This window comes from Eptesicus fuscus, chromosome 5, assembly GCF_027574615.1.
Source record: "Eptesicus fuscus isolate TK198812 chromosome 5, DD_ASM_mEF_20220401, whole genome shotgun sequence".
In the NCBI taxonomy this organism is placed as follows: Eukaryota; Metazoa; Chordata; class Mammalia; order Chiroptera; family Vespertilionidae; genus Eptesicus; species Eptesicus fuscus.
Genome location: NC_072477.1, coordinates 25,481,596 through 25,508,298, shown reverse-complemented (window position 1 = coordinate 25,508,298; position 26,703 = coordinate 25,481,596). Strand labels below are relative to the sequence as shown.

At 41.7% G+C, this 26,703-nt stretch overlaps 1 protein-coding gene across 2 annotated transcripts; it reads left to right on the top strand.

Annotated features, from left to right (window-relative positions):
• The first annotated feature begins 17,435 nt into the window (after positions 1–17,435).
• On the top strand, positions 17,436–19,929 carry LOC129148969 (disintegrin and metalloproteinase domain-containing protein 20-like). Of its 2 annotated transcripts, none has more exons than XM_054715469.1 (2): positions 17,436–18,076; positions 19,718–19,929. In XM_054715469.1, exons 1-2 carry the CDS (start codon positions 17,545–17,547, stop codon positions 19,741–19,743), a joined length of 558 nt encoding a protein of 185 aa, XP_054571444.1. In that variant the 5' UTR covers positions 17,436–17,544; the 3' UTR covers positions 19,744–19,929. The 2 variants fall into 2 exon arrangements, 1 of the variants encoding a protein (XP_054571444.1); XR_008555959.1 differs by lacking the exon at positions 17,436–18,076 and adding an exon at positions 18,084–18,358.
• The last annotated feature ends 6,774 nt before the right edge of the window (positions 19,930–26,703 follow it).

Here is a 26,703-nt window from a genome sequence, read left to right as displayed (position 1 = left end):
GAGAAAGGGAGAGGGAGAGATAGAAACATCAATGATGAGAGAAAATCATTGATTGGCTGCCTCCTGCATGTCCCCTACAGGGGATCGAGCCAGCAACCCAGGCATGTGCCTTTGATCAGAATCAAACCCAGGCTCTTCAGTCCGCAGGCCAATGCTCTGTCCGCTAAGCCAAATTGGCTAGGGCTCCATTGATTTTTAGAGAGAGTGAAAGAAAGAGGGAAAAACAGAAAGAAATATCTATGTGAGAGAAACACATTGATATTGGTTGCCTCCTGCATGAGCCCCAACCAGGGCCTGAGATGGGGAGGAGCCTGCAACCAAGGTACGTGCCCTTGGCCAGAAGTGAACCTGGGACCTTTTGGTCTGCAGGCCAACACTCTATCCACTGAGCCAAGTAATACCTTTTATAGCCCTGGCCAGGTAGTTCTGTTGGTTAGAGCAGTGGTCGGCAAACTGCTTGCGGTTTGCTGCTCTGTTGACTAACGAGTTTGCTAACCACTGTCATATACTAACCTTTACCTCTTTGCACACAATATGCCACAATTGCCTAATCCTCACAGCTTCCAACTACACGGTAACATTTAGTCTAGTCCAGTGGTCAGCAAACTCATTAGTCAACAGAGTGGCAAACTGCGGCTCGAGAGCCGCAAGTGGCTCGCGAGCTGCAGTTTGCTGACCACTGGGTTAGAGCATTGTACTAACACACCAAGGTTATGAGCACATAAAAGAAGCAACCAATGAATGCATAAATAAGTGAACAACAAATCAATGTCTCTCTCTCTCTCTCTCTCTCTCTCTCTCTCTCTCTCTCTTTCTCGTGTTCTTCCTTCCTCTCTCTAAAAAATTTAAAAAACACAATATTTTTTATATCTCACTGTGGTAGATTGTTTGTAAAGATGCTCACAGTAATCACTTATGTACATATTGCTGATATCAAGACTTACTATGAAGTCATAGTAATCAAGATAATGTACATTGTTCTCTCTACTTCTCCCTTCCTCTCTGAAACCAATTATAAAAAAAAAGATAATGTACATTGTCAAAACAATGGCCGAATAGGTCAATTGAAAAAATGGTGCCCAGCAATAAACAGACCAAAAAAAGACCAGAAACATTTATTGATTTTTGAAAAGATAGACAATAATCCCCCCTCCTCCTGCAAGATATCATTGTCCTAATTTTAGGAACCTGTGAATATCTAACCTATCATGGCAAAAGGGAGTTTACAGATATGGTTAAGGGCCTTTGAGAGGGGTGATTATCCAGGTGAACACAATCTAAACATATGAGTTCTTAAAAGAGTAAGTCTTTCGAGGTCTTGGTCAGAGGCTGACTACAAAGAAATAGTCAGAGAGATGCAGTGTTGCTGGCTTTGATGATGGAGGAAGGGGGCCACAAGTTAAGGAAAGTGGGTCATCTCCAGGAGTTGGATACGATAAGGAAACAGATCCCACCTCGTGCTTCCAGAAATGAACACAGCCTATTAAACTGTTAAGATAATACATTTCCATTGTTCCAACCATTAATAACATGATAATTTTTTACAAGTCTATATAATAAAAGGCTAATATGCCAATTGTCCCCTCGACTAGGAGTTCGATCTGGAGTTCGACCAGGGCCAGGGGACAGGGCTGGCTGGCCAATCCCCCGCGGTCCCTCCCTCCAGCAGGCCTGATTGTGCGGGTTAGCCTGACCCCACCCATGCACAAATTCATGCACTGGGCCTCTCGTAGCAAATAGAAACAGGTACCAAGATAATTTAATAATTGTTATGCAAAGTGCTGAGGGAGGTCTGAGAAAACCTCAGCATATTGTTTGTGCTCTTCAACGAAATAACCCAAAGGACCGGCTATGAAAGACACAGGTTTATTAGGACTTACATGTGCATTAGTAGTGGCCACCATTGGTGAGGTTTTTCCATCAAGTCCTATCTGGCCTGCAGACTGGCCATACCAGTGGCTGCCAGCTGGTGTCATTGTTTTACTGAAACCCAGACTTTCCCAATACAGGGTTTTATAAAGTATAGAAAACAAGGCAAAACAGGGCATGCTGGGTTTGTGCCCACATACAAGCTGTATAAGATCTAAACACTAGCAGTTTACACTCCAGGTTCATGTTGAGAGGCAGTTTTTGTTGGCCTTTCTTAGACAGAAGAGCTGGCCAGGCTCTCAAGCTCTCACAGTCTACTTACAGATGGTCTTCACTATATCCCAGAGGTGGGAGGCAGGGGGTTGGACATGGGAAGGGGCTCATGTTCCCATTTATATACAAATGAAAAAGCATAGTCCATAACAAATGGTGGTGAAAAAAAACTGGATATTTATGTGGGGAAAAATTAACCTTGACTTGTACTTCTACTATATACAAAAATTAATGTGGGAGAATCTTACAATTAAAAGTAAAAGCTAAAATGCTTACATTTTGATTTGAATTTTTTCTTTAATCATCACCCAAGGATATGTTTTTATTTTAGAGAGAGAGGAAAAGAGAGGGAGAGAGAGAGAGAGAGAGAGAGAGAGAGAGAGAGAGAGAGAGAGAGAAACATGGATATGAGAGAGAAACATTGATCAGTTGCCTCCTGCATGTACTCTGACCTGAGATGGAACTCACAACCTAGGCATGTGCCCTGACTGGGAATGGAACCCATGACATTTCGGTGCATGGGATGGCGCTCCAACTAAATTGAGCCACACCAGCCAGAGCATAAAATATTTACAGTTTTAGAAAAATAATAAGGAAATATTCTTGTTAACTTGGAATAGGCAAAGATTTCATAGAACACAACAGACATTAATGAGAACAAAAAATGATAAGTTGGGATTCCACAAAATGAAAAATATCATCTCTTAAGAAGATACCATTCACATTCTGGGGTGGGTGGCTCAGTTGGCTGGAGCATCATCCCATCCACTGAAAGCTGAGTTCAATTCCCAGTCAGGGCACATACCTAGGTTGTGGGTTCAATCACCAGTTGGAGCACATTTGGGAGGCAACCGATCTTGACATTAATGTTCCTCTCTCTCTCTCTAAAATCAATAAACATATCCTTGGGAGAGCATTAAAATAATGCCATTCACAAAATGAATAGGCAATCCAGAAATTAGGAGAAAACGTTTGTAAAACAAGTATGAACAAAGAAATGTGTATCCAAAATGTATAAAGAATGCTTATAAGTTAACATTAAAACAAATAGCCCAAACGAAAATAGGCAAAAAACAACAACAACTTGAACTGTCACTTCATAAAAAAATATGGAACTATTCAACAAATATAATTATGACACATAATGTCATTAGTTACAGGGAAATGCTCATTACATTACAACTAGAATAAGGTACTGTTTGCCATCCCCTGGCATGCCTAAGATTAATTAGGTTTGGGTGAAGATGTGGAGCAACTGAAACTCACATACATTTCTGGTGGAACTATCCTACCTAATAAAAGAGTAATATGCAAATTGACCATCACTCCAACACACAAAATGGCTGCCACCATGTGTCAAAGATGACTGCCCTCATGTGGACACAGGATGGCCACCACAAGATGGCCAGCAGGGGAGGGCAGTTGGGAGGAACCAGGCTGGCAGAGGAGGGAAGTTGGGGGCGACTGAGCCTGCAGGGAAGGGCAGTTAGGGGTGACCAGGCCTGCAGGGGAGGGCAGTTAGGGGCAATCAGGCTGGGAGGGGAACAGTTAGGCATCCATCAGGCTGGCAGGAGAGTGGGTAGGGGGTGATCAGGCTGGCAGGCAGAAGCAGTTAGGGGCAATCAGGAAGGCAGGCAGGCGAGCAGTTGGGAACCAGCATTCCTGGATTGTGAGAGGGATGTCCAATCCTTCAGGAGAATCAGGCCTAAACGGGCAATCGGACATCCCTCGAGGGGACCCAGATTGGAGAGGGTGCAGGCTGGGCTGAAGGACACCCCCCCCCCCCCATGCACGAATTTTGTGTATTATGATACAATCACTTTGGAAAGACTTGGCAGTCTTCTGTTTTGTTTTGTTTTAAATATATTTTTATTGATTTCAGAGAGGAAGGAAAAGGAAAAGTGAGAGAGAAATATCAATGATGAGAGGGAATCATTGATCAGCTGCCTCCTGCATGCCCCCTACTGGGGACTAAGCCCGAAACATGGGCATGTGCCCTGACCAGGAATTGAACCAGTAACCTCTTGGTTCAAAGTTGAATCTCAACCACCGAGCCATGCTGGCCAGGCTACATTTTTTTCAAAACACTGAAGTAGACACAACATTTTCACAAAAGGATATTCAGAATACTGATGCAAAAACCACATGTAAAGTGAGCAATCTGAAACCAATTGCTTATTAAAATGTAATACAGAATGATCAAGTAGATTTCATTCTGAATATGTAAAGATGGTTAGTTATTATGAAAAACACTAGTAGCCCGTTTGCACGAAGATTCGTGCAATAGACCTTCATTCACCTGGCTGCCTGCACCAGTTTTCTGCTGGCACCGGGGACCCAGGCCTTGGCTGTGGCCACCGCCTTCTGCCTTCTTTCAGGGTCGGGGCTTGGCCCCGGGCGGTGGCCTTGGGCTCGGCCGCACCCAGCGTCCCTGCTACCGATCGCAGGAGCCGACCCCCAGTGGTTTCCTGCGATCGGCCGCAGGCTCCCCGCTGGTTTTCCCGGCCTTGGGCTCCGCCACACCCCAATGTCCCTGCAATGGTTTCCTGGTGGGCGTGGCTTGGTTGGTGGGCGTGGCTTGGGCGTAGCGAAGGTGCGGTCAATTTGCATATTTGTCTATTATAAGGTAAGATTAGTTAAAATATATTAAAATATTTAAAAGTAAGAATATACAATTACTTTCAGGGACGTTGGAAATGTTTTTGACAATATTCAATACCCATTCCTAATTTAAAAATGAAATCCCTCAGCATAATTGCAATTGATTTATGCTTTCTTAATAGGATACAGTCAATATATTTTTTTTGCTTCTACTCTTTCGAACGTTGTTAGCAATGTTCGAAAGAGTAGAAGCATCCCATTAAATACAGGAAAAAGTCTTAGGTGCTCATTATCTCCAAAATAATTTAACATTAAAAAAATCATTTTCTAAAGTAATCAGGCAAGGTAATATAGTAAGAAGCAAAAGAACTATGAAGTGAGATGTGAAAAGATCCTTATTGACAATTGATATCAAAGTATACATAGAAACCCCAAGGGAATCAATGATTAAAATTAAACACAAATAGCCCTGGCTGGTTTTGCTCAGTTGTTGGAACATCAGCCTGCGGACTGAAGGGTCCCGGGTTCAGTTCCAGCCAAGGGCACGTGCCTGGGTTACAGGCTCAATCCCCAGTAGGGGGTGTGCAGGAGGCAGCCGGTCAATGATTCTCTCTCATCATTGATGTTTCTATCTCTCTCTCCCTCTCCCTTCCTCTCTGAAATCAATAAAGAAATATATTTTAAAATAATTAATTAATTAATTAATTAAATTAAATTAAACACAAATAGCAATGAGTGCAATTATTTCACATAAGAAAAATTAACCCCAAAACCTGGCTTTCATATATATGAGCTATTAATATTTATAGGATTTAATGGAAGAGACATTTCCACTTACAATAGCAACACTAAATATGAAAGATTAGGAGTACTGTTAATAAGAAATTTCAACATATATGCATTGAAATTTAAATCCTGAAAAACAAAAACTTGACTTGTTCTAGACAAACATCTGTTGTTCTTAGACAGCATTTCCTGAGTCCATAAAAATGCCAGTTTTTCCAAAGATAACATATTAATTCAACATGATCTCAACAGAAAAATTAATAACTAATTTAATAATTAAATTAGATTATAAAGTCTATATAAAATTTAATATAAACCAGCTAGAAAATTCCTGAAGAAGAAGAGAATTAGGGGCAGGGTAGCCCTATCTGTTATTAACACATAGTCTAAATAAAGCATCTGTAATTAGAACAGCATAGTGAGTAGAAACATAATCAGTGGAGTAGTATACAAAATTCAGAAATCAACTTCATAAGGAAATGTGATATATGATAATTGTGGTATCTGAAATCAGGTCTATGCTTCATTCTTAGCCTCTTATTTTTCCAGTACATGCAGGCATCTTAACTGTGACTCTATTGCTGAGAGCTTTTTTGTTTGTTTGTTTACTTTTATTTATTTTATAGCTGCTGAAAATTGCTCAGTGTACATGAAAGGCTAGAAAGTGCTTTGAAATAAGTGTTCCCAGTAACAGTCTGCAACCACTAAAAGATAGGAGTTTATGGATAAACCAGATTTCTCACTCCTAATATTAATCAATTCTGGTGCATGTTTTACAGTTTCTCAGAGATCCGCATCATGAATGAGACCCAGATGCTCATAGCAATAGCCTTCTCATTAACAGACATTGTATGGCTGTTTCTCTTCCCTTTTTTTATATTTCCACTACTATACTTGTATTTCCTGGAGGCGCCTCTTAAATGAAGTACTTGAACTCGATCAAGTCTTTTTCTCTGAGTTTGCATCAAGAGAAAACCTACTAAGATAGTTGGTACTGTAAGTGATCCTAGGCAGTGGACTTTAAGAATGGGATTTTGAAATTGGGTCACTCAATAGCCTTTGACAACAGGAGCATTTTTATGGCAGAAAGTGGGGGTAATGATAATACTTGTGCCGTTGTATTAACTAAGATGATCACTTATGATAGATTCAGGTGGAAGGAGATACAATGGCTTAGGTAAGATCTCTAGTTATTAAAAGTCCTGGAGCAATGGTAACTATAATAATTGTGAAATTTTATGCCTATTTTAATTGCTATAGAATTTCTGTTTGGTGGCTCAGATCAGCCAGTTATCAAGTTGGAATATCTTATAAAACCCAGAAAATCTCCATTTAAAGAGGCACTCATGACAAAGAATCAAGATGGTGGCATAGGTAAATGCTGGCACTAACTGCCTCCCACAACCACATCAAAATTACAACTAAAATACAGAACAACCATCATTCAGAACCACCTGAAATTTGGCTCAATGGAAGTCCTACAATTACAGAAGTAAAGAAGAAAGCACATTAAGACTGGTAGGAGGGGTGGAGGTGTGGAATAGGCTGGTCCAACACCCATGTGTGGCATTTTTTTAAATTGTGAGGGATATCTCAGCTGCAGAGGCCTCCCATAAAAAGCAAGGGGTCTCAGCCTCACATCATACCCCTCAGCCCAGGATTCCAGTGCCAATAAAAGAAGTCCCCATAACTTCAGGCTGTGAAAACCAGCGGGGATTGTGGCTGAGTGACAAGGAGACTGCTGGAATCCCAGGCAGTTCATCTTAAAGGGCCAGGGCATGGACTTACTTGGACTCACTCACTAGAGTAGTGGCTTGTGGGGATACAGGGATATACCGAGAGGACCTGGATTGTATGGCATCAGGGCAAGAACTCGGGGGCAGCTTTCTCCCAGACAGGGGTGCTCACCAGATTCATTGTTCCTATCCTGAGACTCCCCACCCCCTGTCGCAGAGCTGACTGGCAGCCATATCTGAGTTTCCATCAGCCTGGCTCACACTGCCACCCTTGTGATTTCCTGAAACCCCGCTCCATTTAATTTGCAGCCCCACCCAAGCTGTTTGCAGCAGCTTTTCCATATGTATTGCCCATCCTGGCTCAGGCTTTAGACTTTCCTAAAATCTCTCAGACAAACAGCAGCTGGCATCAGCATGCCCTATATCTATCAATAAGAGGCCCAAGACCTAGTACTAGCACCAGCCTGCCTTTCTTCACAGCTTGGCCTCACTTGGGCACTTCCAAGCCCAACAAGTAGCAGCCATTTGTAGCTCCTGCCAAGTGGCCCCAGGCAGTGGCTGACTTTGCATCTCCTGGGAGGGCTCAGAACAAGTGTACCTGGTGGACAGCTTCAGACCACATGAGATTATAACTCTACACATCCACGAGTGACACACTCAAGGGGCAGACTTGGTGAGCACCAAAGCCCCACTGAAGCAAGTCCTGCTTCATAGGGGTGTCTCCTGCACAACAGCTCTTCCACTGTAGTCCCAGCAGGTCCTCATAGCCAATCGGTCAATTCCTCCCAGTGACACCAAAAGCAATCAAGGCTCAACTACAACAAGACTGTACACACCCTCACAGAGGTGCAATTAGAGTGCCCAGCTCAGGTGACTGGGGACGCTGAGCCACTAGGCCCTATAAGACACTGACTACACAAGGCCACTTTACCAATTCCAGGAGACATAGCAGCTTTACCTAATACATTAGGTCCTTGGATTATGTGGGCGACATAACGTGAATTTCGCCAAAATCGGAACCCACCTACATAAGCACCTATGTCACTCACATGGAGCACATACACAGCAGTAATGAAGTGAAACAGTAAAAAAAAAAATTTTAAAGAAAGATATCAATTCTTGACCTTTACTTGTGGTAAATACAGTAAATAAAAAAAAATACAGCACATATGTACATATGTCAAAATGATGGAACTTTTTAAAAAATAAATAAATGGGAGATAGCGATGTAACCATGAAATGACATACATCAAGTCTGACGTAACCCAAGGACTGCCTGTGCATAGAAACAAACACAGGAAAGTAGCAAAAATGCAGAGACAAAGAAACATGTCACAAATGAAAGAACAGAAGAAATCTCCAGAAAAAGAATGAAATGAAATAGAAGCAAACAAACTATTGGATACAGAGTTAAAAACAATTTTATAAGCATGCTCAAGGATCTTAATGGGAGCTTCAAGGGACTTAGTGAGAATTTTAAGGATCTTAAAATAAGTAAGAATATCAAAGACATGAAAAAGACAGAAATTAAGCATACATTAAATGAGATAAAGAATAATTTACAGGGAACAAAAAAAAATAATTTACAGGGTTTCAACAGTAGAGTGGAGGATGCAGAGAATCAAATCAGCGATTTGGATTATGAGGAAGCAAAAAACACCCAATCAGAACAGCAAAAAGAAAAAAGAACCCCAAAATATGAAGATAATGTAAGGAGCCTCTGGGACAACTTCAAGTGTACCAACATTCATATTATGGGGATGCCAGAAGGAGGAGAGAGCGAGCAAGGTATTGAAAACCATTTGAATAAATAATAACAGAAAACTTCCCCTACCTGGTGAAAGAAATAGACTTACAAGTCCAGGAAGCACAGAGATTCCCAAACAAGAGAAACCCAAAGAGGACCACACCAAGACACATCATAATTAAAATGTCAAAGGTTAAAGACAAAGAGAGAATCTTAAAAGCATCAAGAAAAAAGCAGTTAGTTATCTACAAGAGAGCACCTACAGGATTATCATCTGATTTCTCAACAGAAACTTTGCAGGCCAGCGGGGAGTGGCAAGAAATATTCAAAGGACTTACAACCAAGATTACTCTACCCAACAAAGCTATAATTTAGAATTGAAGATCAGATAAAGAACTTCACAGACAAGAAAAAACTAAAGGAGTTCATCACCACCAGACCAATATTACATGAAATGTTGAAGGATATTCTAGAAGAAGCAGGAGAAGGAAAAGGAGAAAAATATGAACAATGAAGTGGCAATAAATACATATCTATCAACAATTGAATTTGAAAATCAAAATAAACTAACAAGGAATCTAATAAACAAAATAAACTGATTAATAAAATAGAACCAGAGGCATGGAAACATTGAATATACTGATGAATCTCAGAGGGAAGAGGGGGAGGGGGGGGAGGGGCCAGTAAGAAATTAACCAAACAACTTACATGAATATATGCATTACCTATAGACACAGACAATAGGGTGGTGAAGGTGTGGGGCAGGGTGGAAAGTGGGTTGAGGAGAGTACTGGGGGGAAGAAGAGGGACATCTGTAATACTCTCAACAATAAAGGTTTAAAAAAATTTTTAAAGAAAGAGGCACTCTTCTTCTGTAGCTGAAAGTAGGCAAATTGTGATGGAAATCAGTCCTAACACTCAGAGGTGGGCATGCTAGAATGAATTTAGAGTATAAGACTAGAAAATCCACCAGCTGGATATGTTGCATGAGAGGGTTCTGAGGGCATCCCTTCACTAAAATCTATAAGGAATGAGCTAGAAAGGGGGCAGTTACTTCTAAGTAGCTCAGTGATGCCTGAATTCTGTAGAGCTGGCTTGATGCTACTATGGAACTGGACTTCCTAGTCTCACTACAAATGACAGGATTCCAGAATAGCAAAGGCTAGATATGACATTTAACCATTGAGGGCAAAAATTGTATAATTAATGTAACATAAATAAGGTTGGAATGTCAACCCACTAACCTTTGACCCACAGAGGTCTATGATGTCTAATAGAAATGATATTCCTATGAGAGAGAGAGATGGGGAGTCAATGTATAGAATGACTTATGCATGCAAAAAGTTATCAGGGACGATGTTAGTAGCCACAGTGAAAAATCATGATTTCTCACCCAATTGCCAGACCTAAGCTGATTCTCAGACCCAGACCCATGATTGAAGTAGAAGCAGGATCATCTCCAGGGAATCACTTCAAGGGAAGACTCTGAAAGGAATAATAAATGTACTTATAGAACCGGTTCCCCCACTCCTTCCTCAAATGATACTCAGATCCTACAGAAAGGGAGATTTTCAGATCTTACTAGTGTTGTCAGATGCAGGGTCTGAGCTGACACTGATAACAAGGGAAACAAAATGCAATCATAATTATCCATTAATGTGGGAGCATATGGAGGTAGATTGCTGGCACAAGTCCTTCTCATAATCTATGGAAAGGATTGACAGGCATTTTCTTTTCCTAGTCCTACACTGAAAAATTGATGGATACACTTAGCAGCTTGCAAGATGCTCTCATGGGTTTCCTGATAAATGGAGAAAGGGTCATTATAGCAGCAAAGTCCAAGAGAAAGTTCCTTCAACTTCCTCCTCCACCAACATAGAAGCAATATGTAATGAAGGCAGTTGCAGAAGTAATGTTTACCTCAAGGACTTAAGAATGGTGGTCCATATCTTGTCCTCATTTAAGATCTTTGTGTGGCTCTGAAATAAACCTTACTGATTACAGCGGTTGGTTGTTCTGTGAGCCACAGAGATGCACTGCTCAGGTTACCCTTTGGGTGAACCCACTGCATGGAGCATGGCTGATCAATAGCCTTCAAGTGTCACATGTTTTTTCTTTTTCAATTACAGTTTACCTACAATATTATATTAGTTTCAGGTGGACAACTTAGTGATTAGATATTTATACAGCTTACAAAGTGATCACCCAGATAAGGTAGTACCTACTTGACACCGTACATAGTGATTATAATGTTATTGACTATATTCCCTACGTTGTACTTTACATCCCTTTGACTCTACATACTGACAATTTGTACTTCTTTAATTCCTTCACCTGTTTCACCCATCTCCCATTCCCCCTCCCATCTGGTCACCATCAGTTTGTTCTCTATGAGTTTGTTTCTGCTTTGCTTGTTTATTTTGTTTTTTAGATTTGATATATGAGTGAAATCATATGGTATTTCTATGTCTGACTTATTTCACTTAGCACAATACCTTATAGTTTCATTCACTTCACAAGTGGTAATATTTCATTCTCTTTTATGGTTGAGTAATATTCCATTATATATAGATATATCACATTTTCTTTTTTAAGAAAAACATGTTTTCATTGGCTTGAGAGAGAGAGAGAGGAAGGGAGTGGGAGAGAGCAAGAGAAACATCAAAATTGATCAGCTGCCTCCTGCATGCCCCTACTGGGACTTGATCCTTCAACTCAGGCATGTGCCAGGACTAAGAATTGAACCTGCAACCTCCTAGTGCCTGGTAAATGCTAAACCACTGAGCCACACCAACCAGGCCTGGACCACATCTTCTTTATACATTTGTCTATTGATGGACACTTAGGTGGCTTCCATATCTTGGCTATTGTAACTAATACTGCAATGAACATAGGGCTACATATACATTTTTGAATTTGTGTTTTTTATTTCTTCGGATAAATACCCAGAAGTGAAATTGCGGGATCATATGTTCTATTTTTAATTTTTTGAGGAACCTTCATACTCTTTTCCATAGTGGCTTAACCAATTTATAATCCCATCAACAGTGCATGAGGGTTTCCTTTTCTCTACATCCTCACTTTTAACTTTGTAGTTCTACCAACAGTCCCTTCAAGGCAAACTAGGCTTTTTTTAAAGCACATGACTGGAAACTTCTGGCTTTTACATATCACCCAGTTCCAAATCTATTTGTACATTTTTATGTATTGAATATAGCAACACCTCACTTCTCAGTACAAAAATATTTATTAGTTTGCTCAGGCTGCTATAACAAAGTATCAGAGACTTAGTGGCTTAAACAACAGAAATTAATTTTCTCACAGTTCCGGAGGTGAGAAGTCCAAGATCAAAGTTGCTGCTGATTTAGTTAATGGTGAGCACTCTCTTCCTGGCTTTCAGATGACTGCCTTCTCATTGTGTCCTCATATGACCTTCCTCAGTGGTTGAGTGTGCATGGGGAGTGGGTTAATGGAGGCGAGGGGGGGGCGGTGAGGAAGGAGAAGGGAGATAGATAGATAGATAGATAGATAGATAGATAGATAGATAGATAGCTTGAGTGTCTTATAAGGACACTAATCCTACATCTAAAACTGTAGAATGTGATGTTAATTACTAGTATGTGTTAGTAAAAAACAAAAAATAAATACATTAAAAAAACAACAACAAAGAAAAGAACCAAGATGGCAGCATAAGTAAACACCTGTACTTGCTGCCTCCCACAACCACATCAAAATTACATCTAAAATATATAACAACTATCATCCAGAACTGTGGGAAAGCTGGCTGAGTGGAAGTACTACAACTAGAGAGGTAAAGAAGAAAGCGCATTGAGACTGGTAAGAGGTGCGGAGGCACGGAACAGTCTGGCACCCGTGATACTTTTTAATCTGGAGGGAGATACAAGCTCCTGCTTGCTCTGAACTCCAGTGCCAGGCAAGACTTTGGGAGACCCAGACACATACGGGGAGAAATGAACGGTTTGACATCAGGGCAGGAATGTAGGGATGGCTTTCTTCCAGACAAGGGTGCTTGCAATGATCATTGTTCTGTTCTGGGACCTCCCTGGTGCAGGGCTGACTGGCAGCCATTGCTATTTGCTCTACCCTGGAGATTACCTGAGACCTTGCCCTTTACAATTTACAACCCCACCCAAGCTGTGCACAGTGGCTTTTGCATATGATTGGCCTGTCCTTTCTTAGCCTAAATCCTGTCAAACAATCTGGGCCTTGTCTGGGCACTTCCAAACCCCATACAAAGAGGAGGAATCTGCAGATCTCTTTATAGTTCCTGTTGGATGGCCCAGGCAGTGGCTGACTTTGCACCTCCTTGGAGATCCAAGAGCCAGTGTACCCAGTGGTCAGTGCAAGATCATACCAGATTACAACTCTTCACATCCATAAGTGACACACTCAAGGAACAGACTCAGTGAGCACCAAAGCCTCACTGAAGCAAGTCCTGCCCCATAAGGGTGTCTCCTGCACAGCAGCTCTTTCATTGTAGACAAAGCTGGTCCTCACAGCCAATTGGCCTGGAGATCAATTCCTCCCACTGATACCAACAGTAACCAAAGCTCAACTACAACAAGACTGTGCACACAGCTTCCAAAGGGGTGCACCAAGAGTGTCCACCTCAGGTGATTGGGGAGGCTGAGCCACTGGATCCTATAGGACACCTAGTACACAAGGCCACTCTATCAACTCAAGGAGACTTAGCAGCTACCCAATACATAGAAACAAACACAGGGTAGCAGCCAAAATGTGGAGACAAAGAAACATGTAACAGATTAAAGAAATGGAAGAAAGCAAACTACTGGATATAGAGTTCAGATGCATGTAGTTGAGTAGGATTGAAACCCACAAGAATGTTGTAAACATCTTGATCAGGCCCTTACTTTGCCTCATGTCATCTGCTACAAAATAAAGACATGGCTTGTGGACGCAGTCACTGTCTCTCAGAGAAGCAGCGTCCCACCGAGACCCAGCTTTCATGCTCTTTTCTGTCTTTTCTAAGCTTTTCACCACCCTCACTCAGGTCACACTTGGCCGTGCCAGCGAGGCACATACAGATATGCAGGTGAATAGGATTCCTAGCTAGCAGGCCCCTGACAGCAAGCTGGCCACCTGTCGAATCCATGAAGAATGGGGCTCCCTCCTCCCTCCTGTCAGGGTCTGGTTTGAAGGCTTGCCATGCCCCCTGTTGGGCCAGACCCAGAGTTCTACCACTCAGTGGCTTCTGCCTTGGCAACCCAGGACTGACTGCCGCTGGGCGCTCCTGGCACTCTGAAGGTGGGTTCTTCTCTCAGGCCTTGAGGGAAACAGCTCCGGGAGGGCGCAGCTGTTGCCAATGTGACCCAGGACTCAGTGCCTCCATGCTCCGACGGCCAGTTCCTGCCTCAAACCTTGCCCTCTGCGGGAACAGATCAGGGAGGGCCCAGCCATTGCCAAGGCGACCCCTGCAAGACTGACTTCCTTCCGGTTGTCCAACTTCTGTCGTGATGTGTTACACCCAGGGTTTTTATATAAATAGAATATATATACACTGAGTGGCCAGCTTATTATGATCTCTGAATGCATAATAATCTGGCTACTCAGTGTATTGATGTATAAGAGAAATCTTGCAAATCTTGATATATCAAGGGACCAGGAGAGAGTGGCCCCCAGCCTCTGGCTAGTAAGTCCTCTGCTTCTTTTAACTACCCATAATGCAGTTCTTATACATGGAAAAACCTTATTTAAAAATCCCAACTCTGTGGTCAGTCTACACTGAGTGGCCAGATTATTATGTGTTCAGAGATTAATAATCTGGCCACTCAGTGCATATATATGTTTCTAAGGTAATATCATGATCAAAGAAAGCATCTAAGAAAAGCCCACAGGTTTTAAGCACTTACTATGCTAACTCTGTCATTTTCCTAATTGTCATTATTCTTCTTCGGTTGTGATAAACCTGGGATATTGCAAATATAATGACTTCAGCCTTGCATCTTTATTGTAAAACTACACTTAAGGAGCCATTGATCACCAATACATCATTTCATAAGGGCTCTGGTTATTGAAGTCATAGTATCTCACAATTAAAAGCTAAGGAATTAACTAATAACAGCCTGCCTATAAATTACAGAATAGAACTGATTGTCTGATGTGTGTACAAATATACACATTTAGGTCAAAGGAAACAGGAAGCAATCACTTCAGGAAGAGTGCACTAGGACACGGTCTAATAAGTAGTGTGTTGTATTTGTGCCATTTAGACACCCCAGGCTTCAGATCAAGTTTCTTTGTGAAAATACAGAGTCCAGATGAGGGCAGCCACCCAATGGTGGAGGAGGGATGCAGCAGGAGAGAATCAGTCTGTCACACTGCAATTTGTCCATCTTGTATAGAGCTCTCATGGCCAGCACTTGTCAGGTGGCTTAGTAGTATATGGTCGAGTGATTTGGACCTTCATCCATGATGGGTCTGAGTCCCTGCTTCCTATACTCCTATCAAACAGGGGTGCTGCATTTGCAGTTGTCAACCGGATCTCCTAAAATCGAGGTTGGATGACGACTGATTTACAGGGTTATTTCTTGCAGATGCATGGGCAACTGTTGAAACCAGACTCTCTTCCTAGGAGGGGAGCAATTCTGTTTCAGTTTCACAGCCTGTTGAGCAGACCCAGCAAGATTTTCCCTCTTTCCCAACCCCCTGCATCCCGCCCCCACTTTTTCAATATTGGTTCATATCCTTACTAATCTGTTTTGCATTTGTTAAGGACCTTTTGTTTCCCTGAGGCTGTTTAATTTCTACTAAAATAACTGAGTGTGTGTGGTTTTGTCTTTGGTAATCATGCTCTCTCCAGAACAGTGAAATAAGATTTTAACCCAAGGGTGGGTGTAGTCTGCCCCTCTAAACTGTCTCTAAACAGCATTGACAATTCAGGATGTAGGCCATAACTTCTAAAAGGTGGCTGTGTCGTGGTAGGGCCTACCGTGTGTATTCCTTACAAGTGGTTTCTAATTGGGGCCAGATATCCGAGACAGATTCATTACAGCTGGACTTTTCCCAGTTAGCGCAAGGGCAGAAATGCTCAGGGTTAGCCTTAAATTTTTTAAATCCTATAACTACGGCTTTGGTATATCAAGAAAGGGCAAAGTTATAAGACAAAAGTAAGGGGGATGGGTGAATATAGCCCTTGCTGGCAAAGCTATCAATAAGGACATTTATCCTTGCCACATGGAGCCTACTTGTTTATGATACTCTTTTTCTGATCAGAACAGCAATTAGCACTATGGCTAAATCAATGGCTGCATGTCATGCACTTGAGGCCACCTTAGTTTCCTCTAGCAATGACATCACATCTGACGCAGCAGCTACAATAAAAGGTTCTGCTGGGTAGAGTTTGATGTAATTTACAGTCATTCTTCAGAATCAATACGGTTTTTGTAGGGGCCAGATTGGTGATTTGAGTGGGATCAGATAGAGACAACCGCTGCTGCATGTTTTACTCTTTTCTTCTTTTCTGATACAATTTTATATTTAATTTTACTCAAATTTCACAAAACCCAGACACACTTACAATTTCAACATGTGAATTTGGGAGGGACACAAACACTTAATCTACAGCACACCCCAGTCAATATACACAAGTTTTCCATCACTAGAAAGTTCTCTCCATTCCTCCATTCCCAAGTCAGGAAACTACTGATTTAAATTCTATTCCCAAAATTGGTTTTGGAGTGTTCTAGAACCTCATAAAATTTAAATCATATATTAGGTTGCTTTCGTCTCATGTCTTCCTATCATCATCACATCATCATCATATCTGTGAGACACATCCATGTTCTTACACGTATCAGGAGTCTCTTCTGATTTACTGAGAATATTCCATCGGACAAATATACCCTTTTGTTTATCCATTGGTCTATTGAGTACTGGTTGTTTGTTTCCATTTGATGGGATAAATTCAGGAATAATGCCGCTATGATTATCCATGAGCACGTCTTAGTGGTAATTTCCTAGCACTACAATCTCGGGGACATAAGTAGGTGTGAGTTTCACTCTACAAGAAACTATGAATATACACCCTGATTTTTCTATTCGTGACATCTAGTTACACTTCCTTTCCATCACTCAGTCCAACTACATTTAATTTTTATAAAGTGTGAGAGAATCTAATTCTCTCCTCAAAAGTCTTATACAGAGAAGCTTCCACTCTCCTCACCATTCTCCATTTTAATGTCATGTTGGCCTATTATGTTATAGCTTGAGGAAAAAAGCCATCAAGTGTCTTAAAATTGCCACCAAATCCACTTAGCCTCCCCCTGAGTCTTCTCTAAGAGACCAGGGGACCTTTCAGCCCAGGCTCCCTACATCACTGAGCACAGCCTCTCCCAAAGAATGCACCATTGTTATGTAATAGCTACCCCTTCCCCCTCCCAGGCTCTGGGGGTGCCAAACATCCAGCCTCTCTCTGCTCTCCTCCTGCTGAAAAAGGTGCTACTGCAGCTTTAGTCTTGCCTGCACTTTCTATGGTCACAGGTTCCCTCGCTCATGGCTCCTGCCTGGGCCAAGGCCCACCTGACAGGGCCTCTCTGGCTGCCTCTTCTCTGGCTACTCCTGTCCTTGGTCAGTTGTTCCCATGCCCTACCAGGATGGCGTTTCACTTCCTCTGAAATTGTGATTCCCAGGAAGGTGTCTCACAGGCTGGGTGGAGCTGGGGTACAAGACCAGCTCTCCTACAGGATTCACTTCAGTGGTCGAAGACATGTGGTTCACATGAAGGTCAAGAAGGACTTGCTGCCCAGACATTTTCCGGTTATCACCGATAACGACCAAGGTGCCATGCAGGAGGACTACCCCTTTATCCCTCGAGACTGCTACTACTTTAGCTACTTGGAGGAGGTTCCTGGGTCCATGGGCACACTGGACACTTGCTACGGGGGTCTGCGTGGCATGCTGCAGGTGGATGACTCGACTTATGAAATCAAGCCAATGGAGGCTTCTTCCAAGTTTGAGCATGTGATTTCTCTGCTTGTGAAAGAACGATCAACAGAGGACGAAAGCTGTACGATTGAAAAAGAAGGTGCAGATCTAGCATTTGAAGAGGCAACATTTGCTGAAACCCCGAGAGCAGCGCCCGTGTATTTATGGTGGCCCCATAGGAGAGACTTAAAACTTCACTACACAGTTACTAACTCATTATACAAGATCAGGCCTAATAAGACAGATATAATAGAGAAAGTGGTGATGATAAACAGCATATTACACAGCATTTATCATCATCATCGTCTGATTGTCCACCTACGTGTCCTGTTCATATGGGAAAGAGGGGATCGAATAGACATAACAAATTATAATAATGAAGGTAAAGCTATGGAAAATTATGGTGTGTGGAAATATTGGAAGTGGTATACAGAAATTCCTCATGATAGTTCAATACTTCTTACAGGACATAAAATCGCTGGTAAAACATATTTTGGCTTCCAAAATGGAATATGCAACCCCAACTGGGGCGTAATGTTTGTATATGTACCACAGTTTCATCTATTTTTAGGTGCCGGTGTCGCCGCACATTCACTGGGTCATATTTTTGCCATGAAACATGATGTAGCTGGTTGTAAATGTTTTCGAAGAACTTTCTGTGTCATGGCTCCTCATCCAGGTCTTAACGATATGTTTAGCAATTGTTCTTATTTGAATATCCACTATCGATTGCACGCCTATGATGAATGTTTGGCTTACACAATGACACCATACAATAATTTTCCTTATGTAGCGCCTCGTTGTGGTGACAAGATCGTAGATAATTGGGAAGAATGTGACTGTGGCTCCTTGAAAGACTGTGCTGAAAATAAATGTTGTGAGACCACTTGTGCCCTCTCCCTCGGTAGTGAATGCAGTACAGGCAAGTGCTGTGTTAACTGTAAACATGCTAATCCTGGATGGATTTGTAGAGAGAAGGGTGGCATTTGTGACCTAACGGAATACTGTGACGGGAAAAAGGCTACTTGTCCAAATGACTTTTATATCCAGGATGGAACCCCGTGTTCAGCATTATCCGTTTGTGTGAGAGGAAACTGTAGTGACCGTGACATGCAGTGTCAAGCTCTATTTGGCTACCGTGTAAGAGATGCCCCGCAAGTGTGCTATGATACCTTGAATGTAAGGGGTGACCGATTTGGAAACTGTGGGCGGGTCTTCTACAAAGGGGGAGAAAGACATAAACCATGTGAAGTAGATGATGTTCTTTGTGGAATTTTGCACTGTCGTGATGTCAAAGAAGTACCTGGTGGAGGTGAGCACACTACATTTCATCAGCTATTAGTTAAACAAGAAAAATGCTTTGGATTCGATGCACACTTTGGGATAGACCTGCCACCACTTGCATATGTAATAGATGGTGCAACCTGTGCGCCAGGAAGCTACTGTTTTAATATGAATTGTACTTTTCATCAAGACATGGGTTTTGACTGTGATGTCAAGAAATGCAATTTCAGAGGGGTGTGCAACAATAAGAAAAATTGTCACTGTCAGCAGGGATGGAATCCACCCCTGTGTGACAAGCGAGGACCGGGGGGCAGTATAGACAGTGGCCCTCCACCTGACAGAGAACCATCTACCCGTGGCAAAATAGGTGTGAATGTAGACCAGTCTCTAATTCTACTGATGGTTCGTTCAGCCCTTTTACTGTGTTCATTCATTGTTGGCTGCTTTTCATACTTAGATTCAGATGAGGATGAAGAGGACTAAAAATTAACCTGGTACAGAAACAGAATCCCCACAACTTTACTAAATGCTAACTGGAACCTACGCAATGGGTAAAATCACATTGCACTTACTGGGAGAAATAGTCAATACTCACTCTGATAATGACATCATCCTACAGCTATTCCAAGGTTGTCATCTTGAAATAAAATGACTTGGAGATTTCAAAAAGCCCAGTGTGTTTCAACTCATTTAACACGTCATATGTGGCCATATTGTTAATATTCCTGTAGATGACAGTAGGAACTCTTAGATTCACTAGCAAGAGGACCTGTACTTACTTAAGATGTTGGTCCTTATGTCTTACAGATGCGCCTGTAGAAAGCCTTGTGTACAATAGTGTGCATGATTTTTATAACAGTTTTCCGTAACTGCTTATGTGCTAAATTTCTGTTATTTGTTGACTTTATTGTGAGTGTAAAGTAAGCATAAAAGGAATCCCTCATCAGAAAAACTGGGAAGATCAAAAACTTCTGTGGCATAGGCCCATGATGTCAACAGTACTGCTACCACCTGCTCAGATTGTGATCCTTCATGAAGTCTTAGAATTTTATGTTTTCTAGATCCACAATTTCATACAGAAATTTATATATATGTATTTCTATGGTTATATCATGATCAAAGAAAGTATCTCAGAAAAGCCTGCAGGTTTTAAGTACTTACTATGCTAACTCTGTCATTTTCCTAATTGTTATTATTCTTGTTTTGTTGTGCTAAACCTGGGGTATCCTCTATAATAAAGAGGTAATATGCAAATTGACCATCATTCCAACACACAAGGTCACCCTCATGTCGTCAAAGATGGCAGCCCCCATGTGAACACAAGATGGCTGCCACAAGATGGCCAGCAGGAGAGTAGTTGGGGGTGACCAGACATAAAGAAGAGGACAGTAGAGGGGGACCCAGGCCTCCTGGGGAAGTCAGTTGTTGGCGATCAGGACAGCAGGAGAGAGCACTAAGGGGAGATGAGGCTGGCAGGGGATGGCAGTTCGGGGAACCAGGCCTGCAGGGTAGGGCATTTCGGGGTGACAAGGCCTGCAGGGGAAGGCAGTTTGGGGGACCTGGACTGTAGGGAGGGCAGTTAGGGGTGAGCAGGCCAGGAGGCGAGGGACATTAGGGTTGACCAGGCCAGCAGGGGAGAGCAGTTAGGGTCAGCCAGGCTGGTAAGGGAGGGAAGTTAGGGGTGAGTGGGCCATCAAAGGAGGGCATTTGGGGTCACCAGGCCTGCAGGGTAAGACAGTTGGGGGGGGGGACCCAGGCCTGCAGGGGAGGTCAATTGTGGGCAATCAGGCCTGCAGGGGAGGGTAGTTGGGGGTGGGGACCAGGAAAGCAGGGGTGAGCAGTTAGGCAAGACCAGGTTGTCAGGGGAAAGCAGTTAGGGGAGACCAGGCCAGCAAGGGAGGGCAGATACGGGTGACCCAGCTGGCAGGGGAGGGCAATTAGGAGGTACCAGCAGGAGAAGGCAGTTAGGGGGAATTGGGCCTGCAGGGGAGCAGTTAGGCATTTATCAGGCTGGCAGGGGAGACGTTAGGGGGTGATCAGGCTGGCAGGCAGAAGTGGTTAGGGGCAATCAGGCAGGGAGTCAGGCAAGCATTTGGGAGCCAGCAGTCCTGGATTGTGAGAGGGCAGTTGGACATCCCTCAAGGGGTCCCAGATTGCAGGCTGGGCTAAGGGACATGTCAGGTCCAGCCTGACGGGTTGAACCGGGCTGAGGTAGGGAGGTGGGACTGAGAAAAGAAAGAAAGACAGGACAGCAGGAATTGGGAGGGCAGCGAATCTTCGAGATATTGCGGCGGCTTTATTAACTACGCGATGCCTTTTATACACAAATACTGAATAGGAGGTCTGTGTAGAGGAATGTATTCTTTGTTCCTCTTAATCTCTAAAGGAGGGATAGAGTAGAAGGACAAATTCTTGGTACAGTAAATCAGGCAGATTCTTAGTACAGCAAATCTCAGAAAATAGTTACAGACTTCTTGGCAAGCCTTGAATGCTTGCTCTTATTCTACTGATAACCGCCATCCAAACAAGTCTGGGAAAGCTGTGTGGGTAAGGGTCCCAGCCTTGCTAGCCCCTTCAGGTGCAAGGACGGTGTCAGTTTATACCTTGTCTCCAACAGCTCCCCCCTTTCTATTTAATTTTAATATACTAATAATAAAAGTAAAATTTAAATATTAATAATAAAGCTCTAATGTTAAAACAATGCCAATGTAAAATTAAATTATATACATGTTATCATTTTCAAAACTTGAATGTTAAGAGCAAAACTATGGCTATTAAATAATAATAAAACAATAAGAGAGAAATCAAAACTATGGACATATTAACATTTTTAGCTACTAAATGAAAGAAAGTCTCTTGTGCTGCTGGTGTCCTTGCACTTGGCTGCGTAAGCCTTTTCAGAAGACTGGCAGCTAACAGATACTAGCATGAGTAGGAACATGGTTGAAGAAGTAGCTTCAACTTCTTGCTTTTCCATAATCTGCTGCACTTGAGTCATTAACTTCTTCAGATGACTCTATGTTGGTACCTTAGTCCCTTGCGTAGTTTTTAGTTTTCTTCTTTTCCCGCTTTGCTATCATTAAGCAGAGGAAGAAGAAAACTAAAAGTTAAGTTAGGGCAGTCCTTAGTCCTTTTGAGTGAAGGGACATAGGAGCTTGTCGGAGTCTATTGTGGTGACACATGTAACGCTCTGGTACCCAAATTGGCTGTATTGCTCCTTCTGGAAAGATATAAAACACAACCTCTTCCCCACATTATTACTGAATCTGATAAAACTCTTGTCTGGTTTATGCTTCCTTTCACCTAGCTGACTCAGTGGAAGCTATTGTACAGGAGGCCTGATGCCTTTCACCTGCTGTACGATCCTTTGCATTATAATTAAAAATTTTTTAAGTATAAAAAGCATGACTGAGCCTCTTTTGAGGTGACACATAACACCTGTCTCCCCCCTTTTGTTTTAATAAATGATTTTAAGAGTACAATTGGCTGTTTCCACTATTGAGTGACATCCATTTTGTCAGATTTGATTAGGTTTAAGTCCTTGGGGATTTACCCCTAAAGTTGGTACAGAAAGGTGGATAACACACTGAGGACATTGCTTCCAATAAAACATGGATATTGTCTTTCTTTAATAACATTTTAAAGGCTGAAAATTAAATGAAAAGTTCCTCTGAATTGTGTGCCCTATAGTAGCTGTATCAATAATTTTTGCCATACTTACCACATAAGCACTATTACTATAGGTTGAATGGGCTCCATAGCAATATCTTTTAAGGCATAAATAGGAGCTTATATTTCTACTGAAATATAAGGGGTTTGAAGGACCTTTGCTCTCCTGCTGCAGTAGATCCAGCCTTTCCAGAACTGGATCCATCTGTAAAAATGGTTAATGCCTGAGGTATAACATTTCTTTTAATGTGGCAGTTAACACTATTCCCTGTGTTAGAAATAAAGTAAGACCCTCAAGTCAGGGGTCCTGGTAGAACACAAAACATCAAACATTTTGACTTCTATGCAGAAGGGTGTGCACACATGGTCTGGAAGCGCATGCACACCAACCTTCCTTGCTCTTGGTCCTGGGAAACCTGCAGTAATGCACAGGTGCTGACTGCTAGCATGGCAAGGCATCCTCACTATTTTTATTTCTGGATTATTTCTCCTCTGTTCTCGGGGGCCACTACTTATTCTGTGGCTGGAAAAAGTCCCATCAGGTCTTCCCTGGGATCTGTTGTTGCAGGAATCTATATGGGCTTTGGAGTTTTCTAAAAATATAAACATATTCTCGACCAAAGGTTAATCAAGAACTCTTTTCTGTAAATTAGACTTGGGATCCTTTTGATTTTTGTCCAAATGATTTTCCTTTGGCTTATTTTGACACCATAAGATTTTATGGGTGTCCTATTTTTAGTATTATGAATGAAAATTAATATTTGAGTAAAAATTTTAAAGTAATTAAGGTTTGATAAAATTTACTTATAAGATATTTCTTTTAAGGTATTATTCTATTAATCTCTTCTTTTTGTATTATTATGAAGCTTTTATAAAAATTTTTAATGTAGTTTTGATAACCTTTTATTTTTAATTTTTGTATAGAAATATGATTGCTTTGGATTTATTGTATGTTAAGTAATTTTACTATGAGATGAACTATTAATAAAGTTTTGTTAATACTTTAGAAACAGTTTTTTGTCTAGTATAAATAAGTTATTTTTTATAATTAAGTTTTTATACTTACTTTCATTAGCTAATTTAAATTAATCTGAAATAAAGCTTAATTTATTTATTAACTTTATTTGTCCTAAATTATGGACAATAAATGATATTAAGTTTCTGCTATTAATTTTTAATTTTATATAAAACTTATCAGAGAGGAAAAATGTAAATTATTTACCTTAGTTTAAAGGGCTAAATATATAGGCTTTTAATTTTAATTCTTATAATATTTGAAGGAAACCTCTTTATTTTTATTTAAGAAACTTTGTCTTTCCTTTTATAACATGTAACCTGTAGGGCTGTAACTTGAAGGTTAAACCTATAGGTGACTAGCTAGCTATATTATAACTACTTTTTTTTATTATTTTATTGATTTTTACAGGGAGGAAGGGAGAGGGATAGAGAGCTAGAAATGTCGATGAGAGAGAAACATCGACCAGCTGCCTCCTGCACACCCCCTACTGGGGATGTGGCCGCAACTAAGGTACATGCCCTTGACCGGAATCAAACCTGGGACCTTTCAGTCCGAAGGCCGACGCTCTATCCACTGAGCCAAACCGGTTTCGGCTATATTATAACTACTTTTATAGTAAGGCTGACTACTAATTTACTTTTAAATTTAATATTTTATTTTTATTTATTTATTTATTTTTAAATTTCTTTATTGATTAAGGTGTCACATATTTGTCCTCATCCCCCCATTCCCATCCCACCCCCCTCCCCACGGATGCCCCCACCCCCCTGTTGTCCTTAACCATTGGTTAGGCTCATATGCATGCACACAAGTCCTTTGGTTGATCTCTCCCCCCAACCCCCACCCTCCCCTCCCCTTCTTCTGAGGCCCGACAGTCCGAACGAGGCCTCCTTGTTTCTGGGTCTGTTCTTATTCATCAGTCTATGTTGTTCATCATTTCCCCTAGATGAGTGAGATCATGTGTTACTAGAAATATACTTATAAGAACTGAATGTGAGACGAGCAATAATAGTTATGCTGACAGGCAAATGAATCAGTCTGTAGTGAGTTTCTTTCTGGACCAACAGTTCTTTTGAGACCCACAACCCCCCATCCCTCCCATGCACCGGGCCTCTAGTTGCAAATATAATGACTTCAGCCTTGCATCTTTATTGCAAAACTACACATGAGGAGCCATTGATCCTGATACATCATTTCATAAGGCCTCTGCTTATTGAAGTCATAGTATCTTGTGCCACAACAGCATGGCCAAGAGTGAACCTGAGTGGGGCCGGTGAGGATTGAGAAAAGACAGACAAGAGAATGAGAACTGGGGCTCGGTGGGACACTGTCCGCCTTAATGCAGATCCACGGACTACAAGCCATGTCTTTGTTTTATAACCAGATGCCACGAGGCAAAGTAAGGGCATGTTCAAGATGTTTACAACCTTCTCATGAGTTTTGATCCTACTCAATTACATGCACCTGATCAAGCTTTCTTTATTTGCAGCCTATATCACTTAGGCATGTGGTTATTAAAGTCATAGTATCTCACAATTAAAATCTGAGAATTTAACTAATCACAGCCTGCCTATAAATTATAGAATAGAACTGATTTTCAGATGTGTGTACAAAAACACAAATTTAGGTCAAAAAAAACAGGAAGCAATCACTTCAGAAATAGTGCACTAGGACACAGTCTGATAAGTAGTATGTAGTATTTGTGCCATTTAGACGCCTCAGGTTTCAGATCAAGTTTCTTTGTGAAAATACAGAGTCCAGATGAGGGCAGCCACCCGATGGTGGAGGAGGGATGCAGCAGGAGAGAATCAGTCTGTCACACTGCAATTTGTCCATCTTGTATAGAGCTCTCATGGCCAGCACTTGTCAGGTGGCTTAGTAGTATGTGGTCGAGTGATTTGGACCTTCATCCATGATGGGTCTGAGTCCCTGCTTCCTATACTCCTATCAAACAGGGGTGCTGCATTTGCAGTTGTCAACCGGATCTCCTAAAATCGAGGTTGGATGACGACTGATTTACAGGGTTATTTCTTGCAGATGCATGGGCAACTGTTGAAACCAGACTCTCTTCCTAGGAGGGGAGCAATTCTGTTTCAGTTTCACAGCCTGTTGAGCAGACCCAGCAAGATTTTCCCTCTTTCCCAACCCCCTGCATCCCGCCCCCACTTTTTCAATATTGGTTCATATCCTTACTAATCTGTTTTGCATTTGTTAAGGACCTTTTGTTTCTCTGAGGCTGTTTAATTTCTACTAAAATAACTTGGAGTGTGTGGTTTTGTCTTTGGTAATCATGCTCTCTCCAGAACAGTGAAATAAGATTTTAACCCAAGGGTGGGTGTAGTCTGCCCCTCTAAACTGTCTCTAAACAGCATTGACAATTCAGGATGTAGGCCATAACTTCTAAAAGGTGGCTGTGTCGTGGTAAGGCCTACCCTGTGTATTCCTTACAAGTGGTTTCTAATTGGGGCCAGATATCCGAGACATTCATTAAAGCTGGACTTTTCCCAGTTAGCGCAAGGGCAGAAATGCTCAGGGTTAGCCTTAAATTTTTTAAATCCTATATCTAGGGCTTTGGTATATCAAGAAAGGGCAAAGTTATAAGACAAAAGTAAGGGGGATGCGTGAATATAGCCCTTGCTGGCAAAGCTATCAATAAGGACATTTATCCTTGCCACATGGAGCCTACTTGTTTATGATACTCTTTTTCTGATCATAACAGCAATTAGCACTATGGCTAAATCAATGGCTGCATGTCA

Coding starts and splice junctions, on each gene's coding strand:
- LOC129148969 (XM_054715469.1), top strand. CDS start 17,545: ATGGCTCCTGCCTGGGCCAAGGCCCACCTGACAGGGCCTCTCTGGCTG. Junction 18,077..19,717: donor CTGTACGATTGAAAAAGAAG/GTGCAGATCTAG, acceptor TTTCATACTTAG/ATTCAGATGAGGATGAAGAG.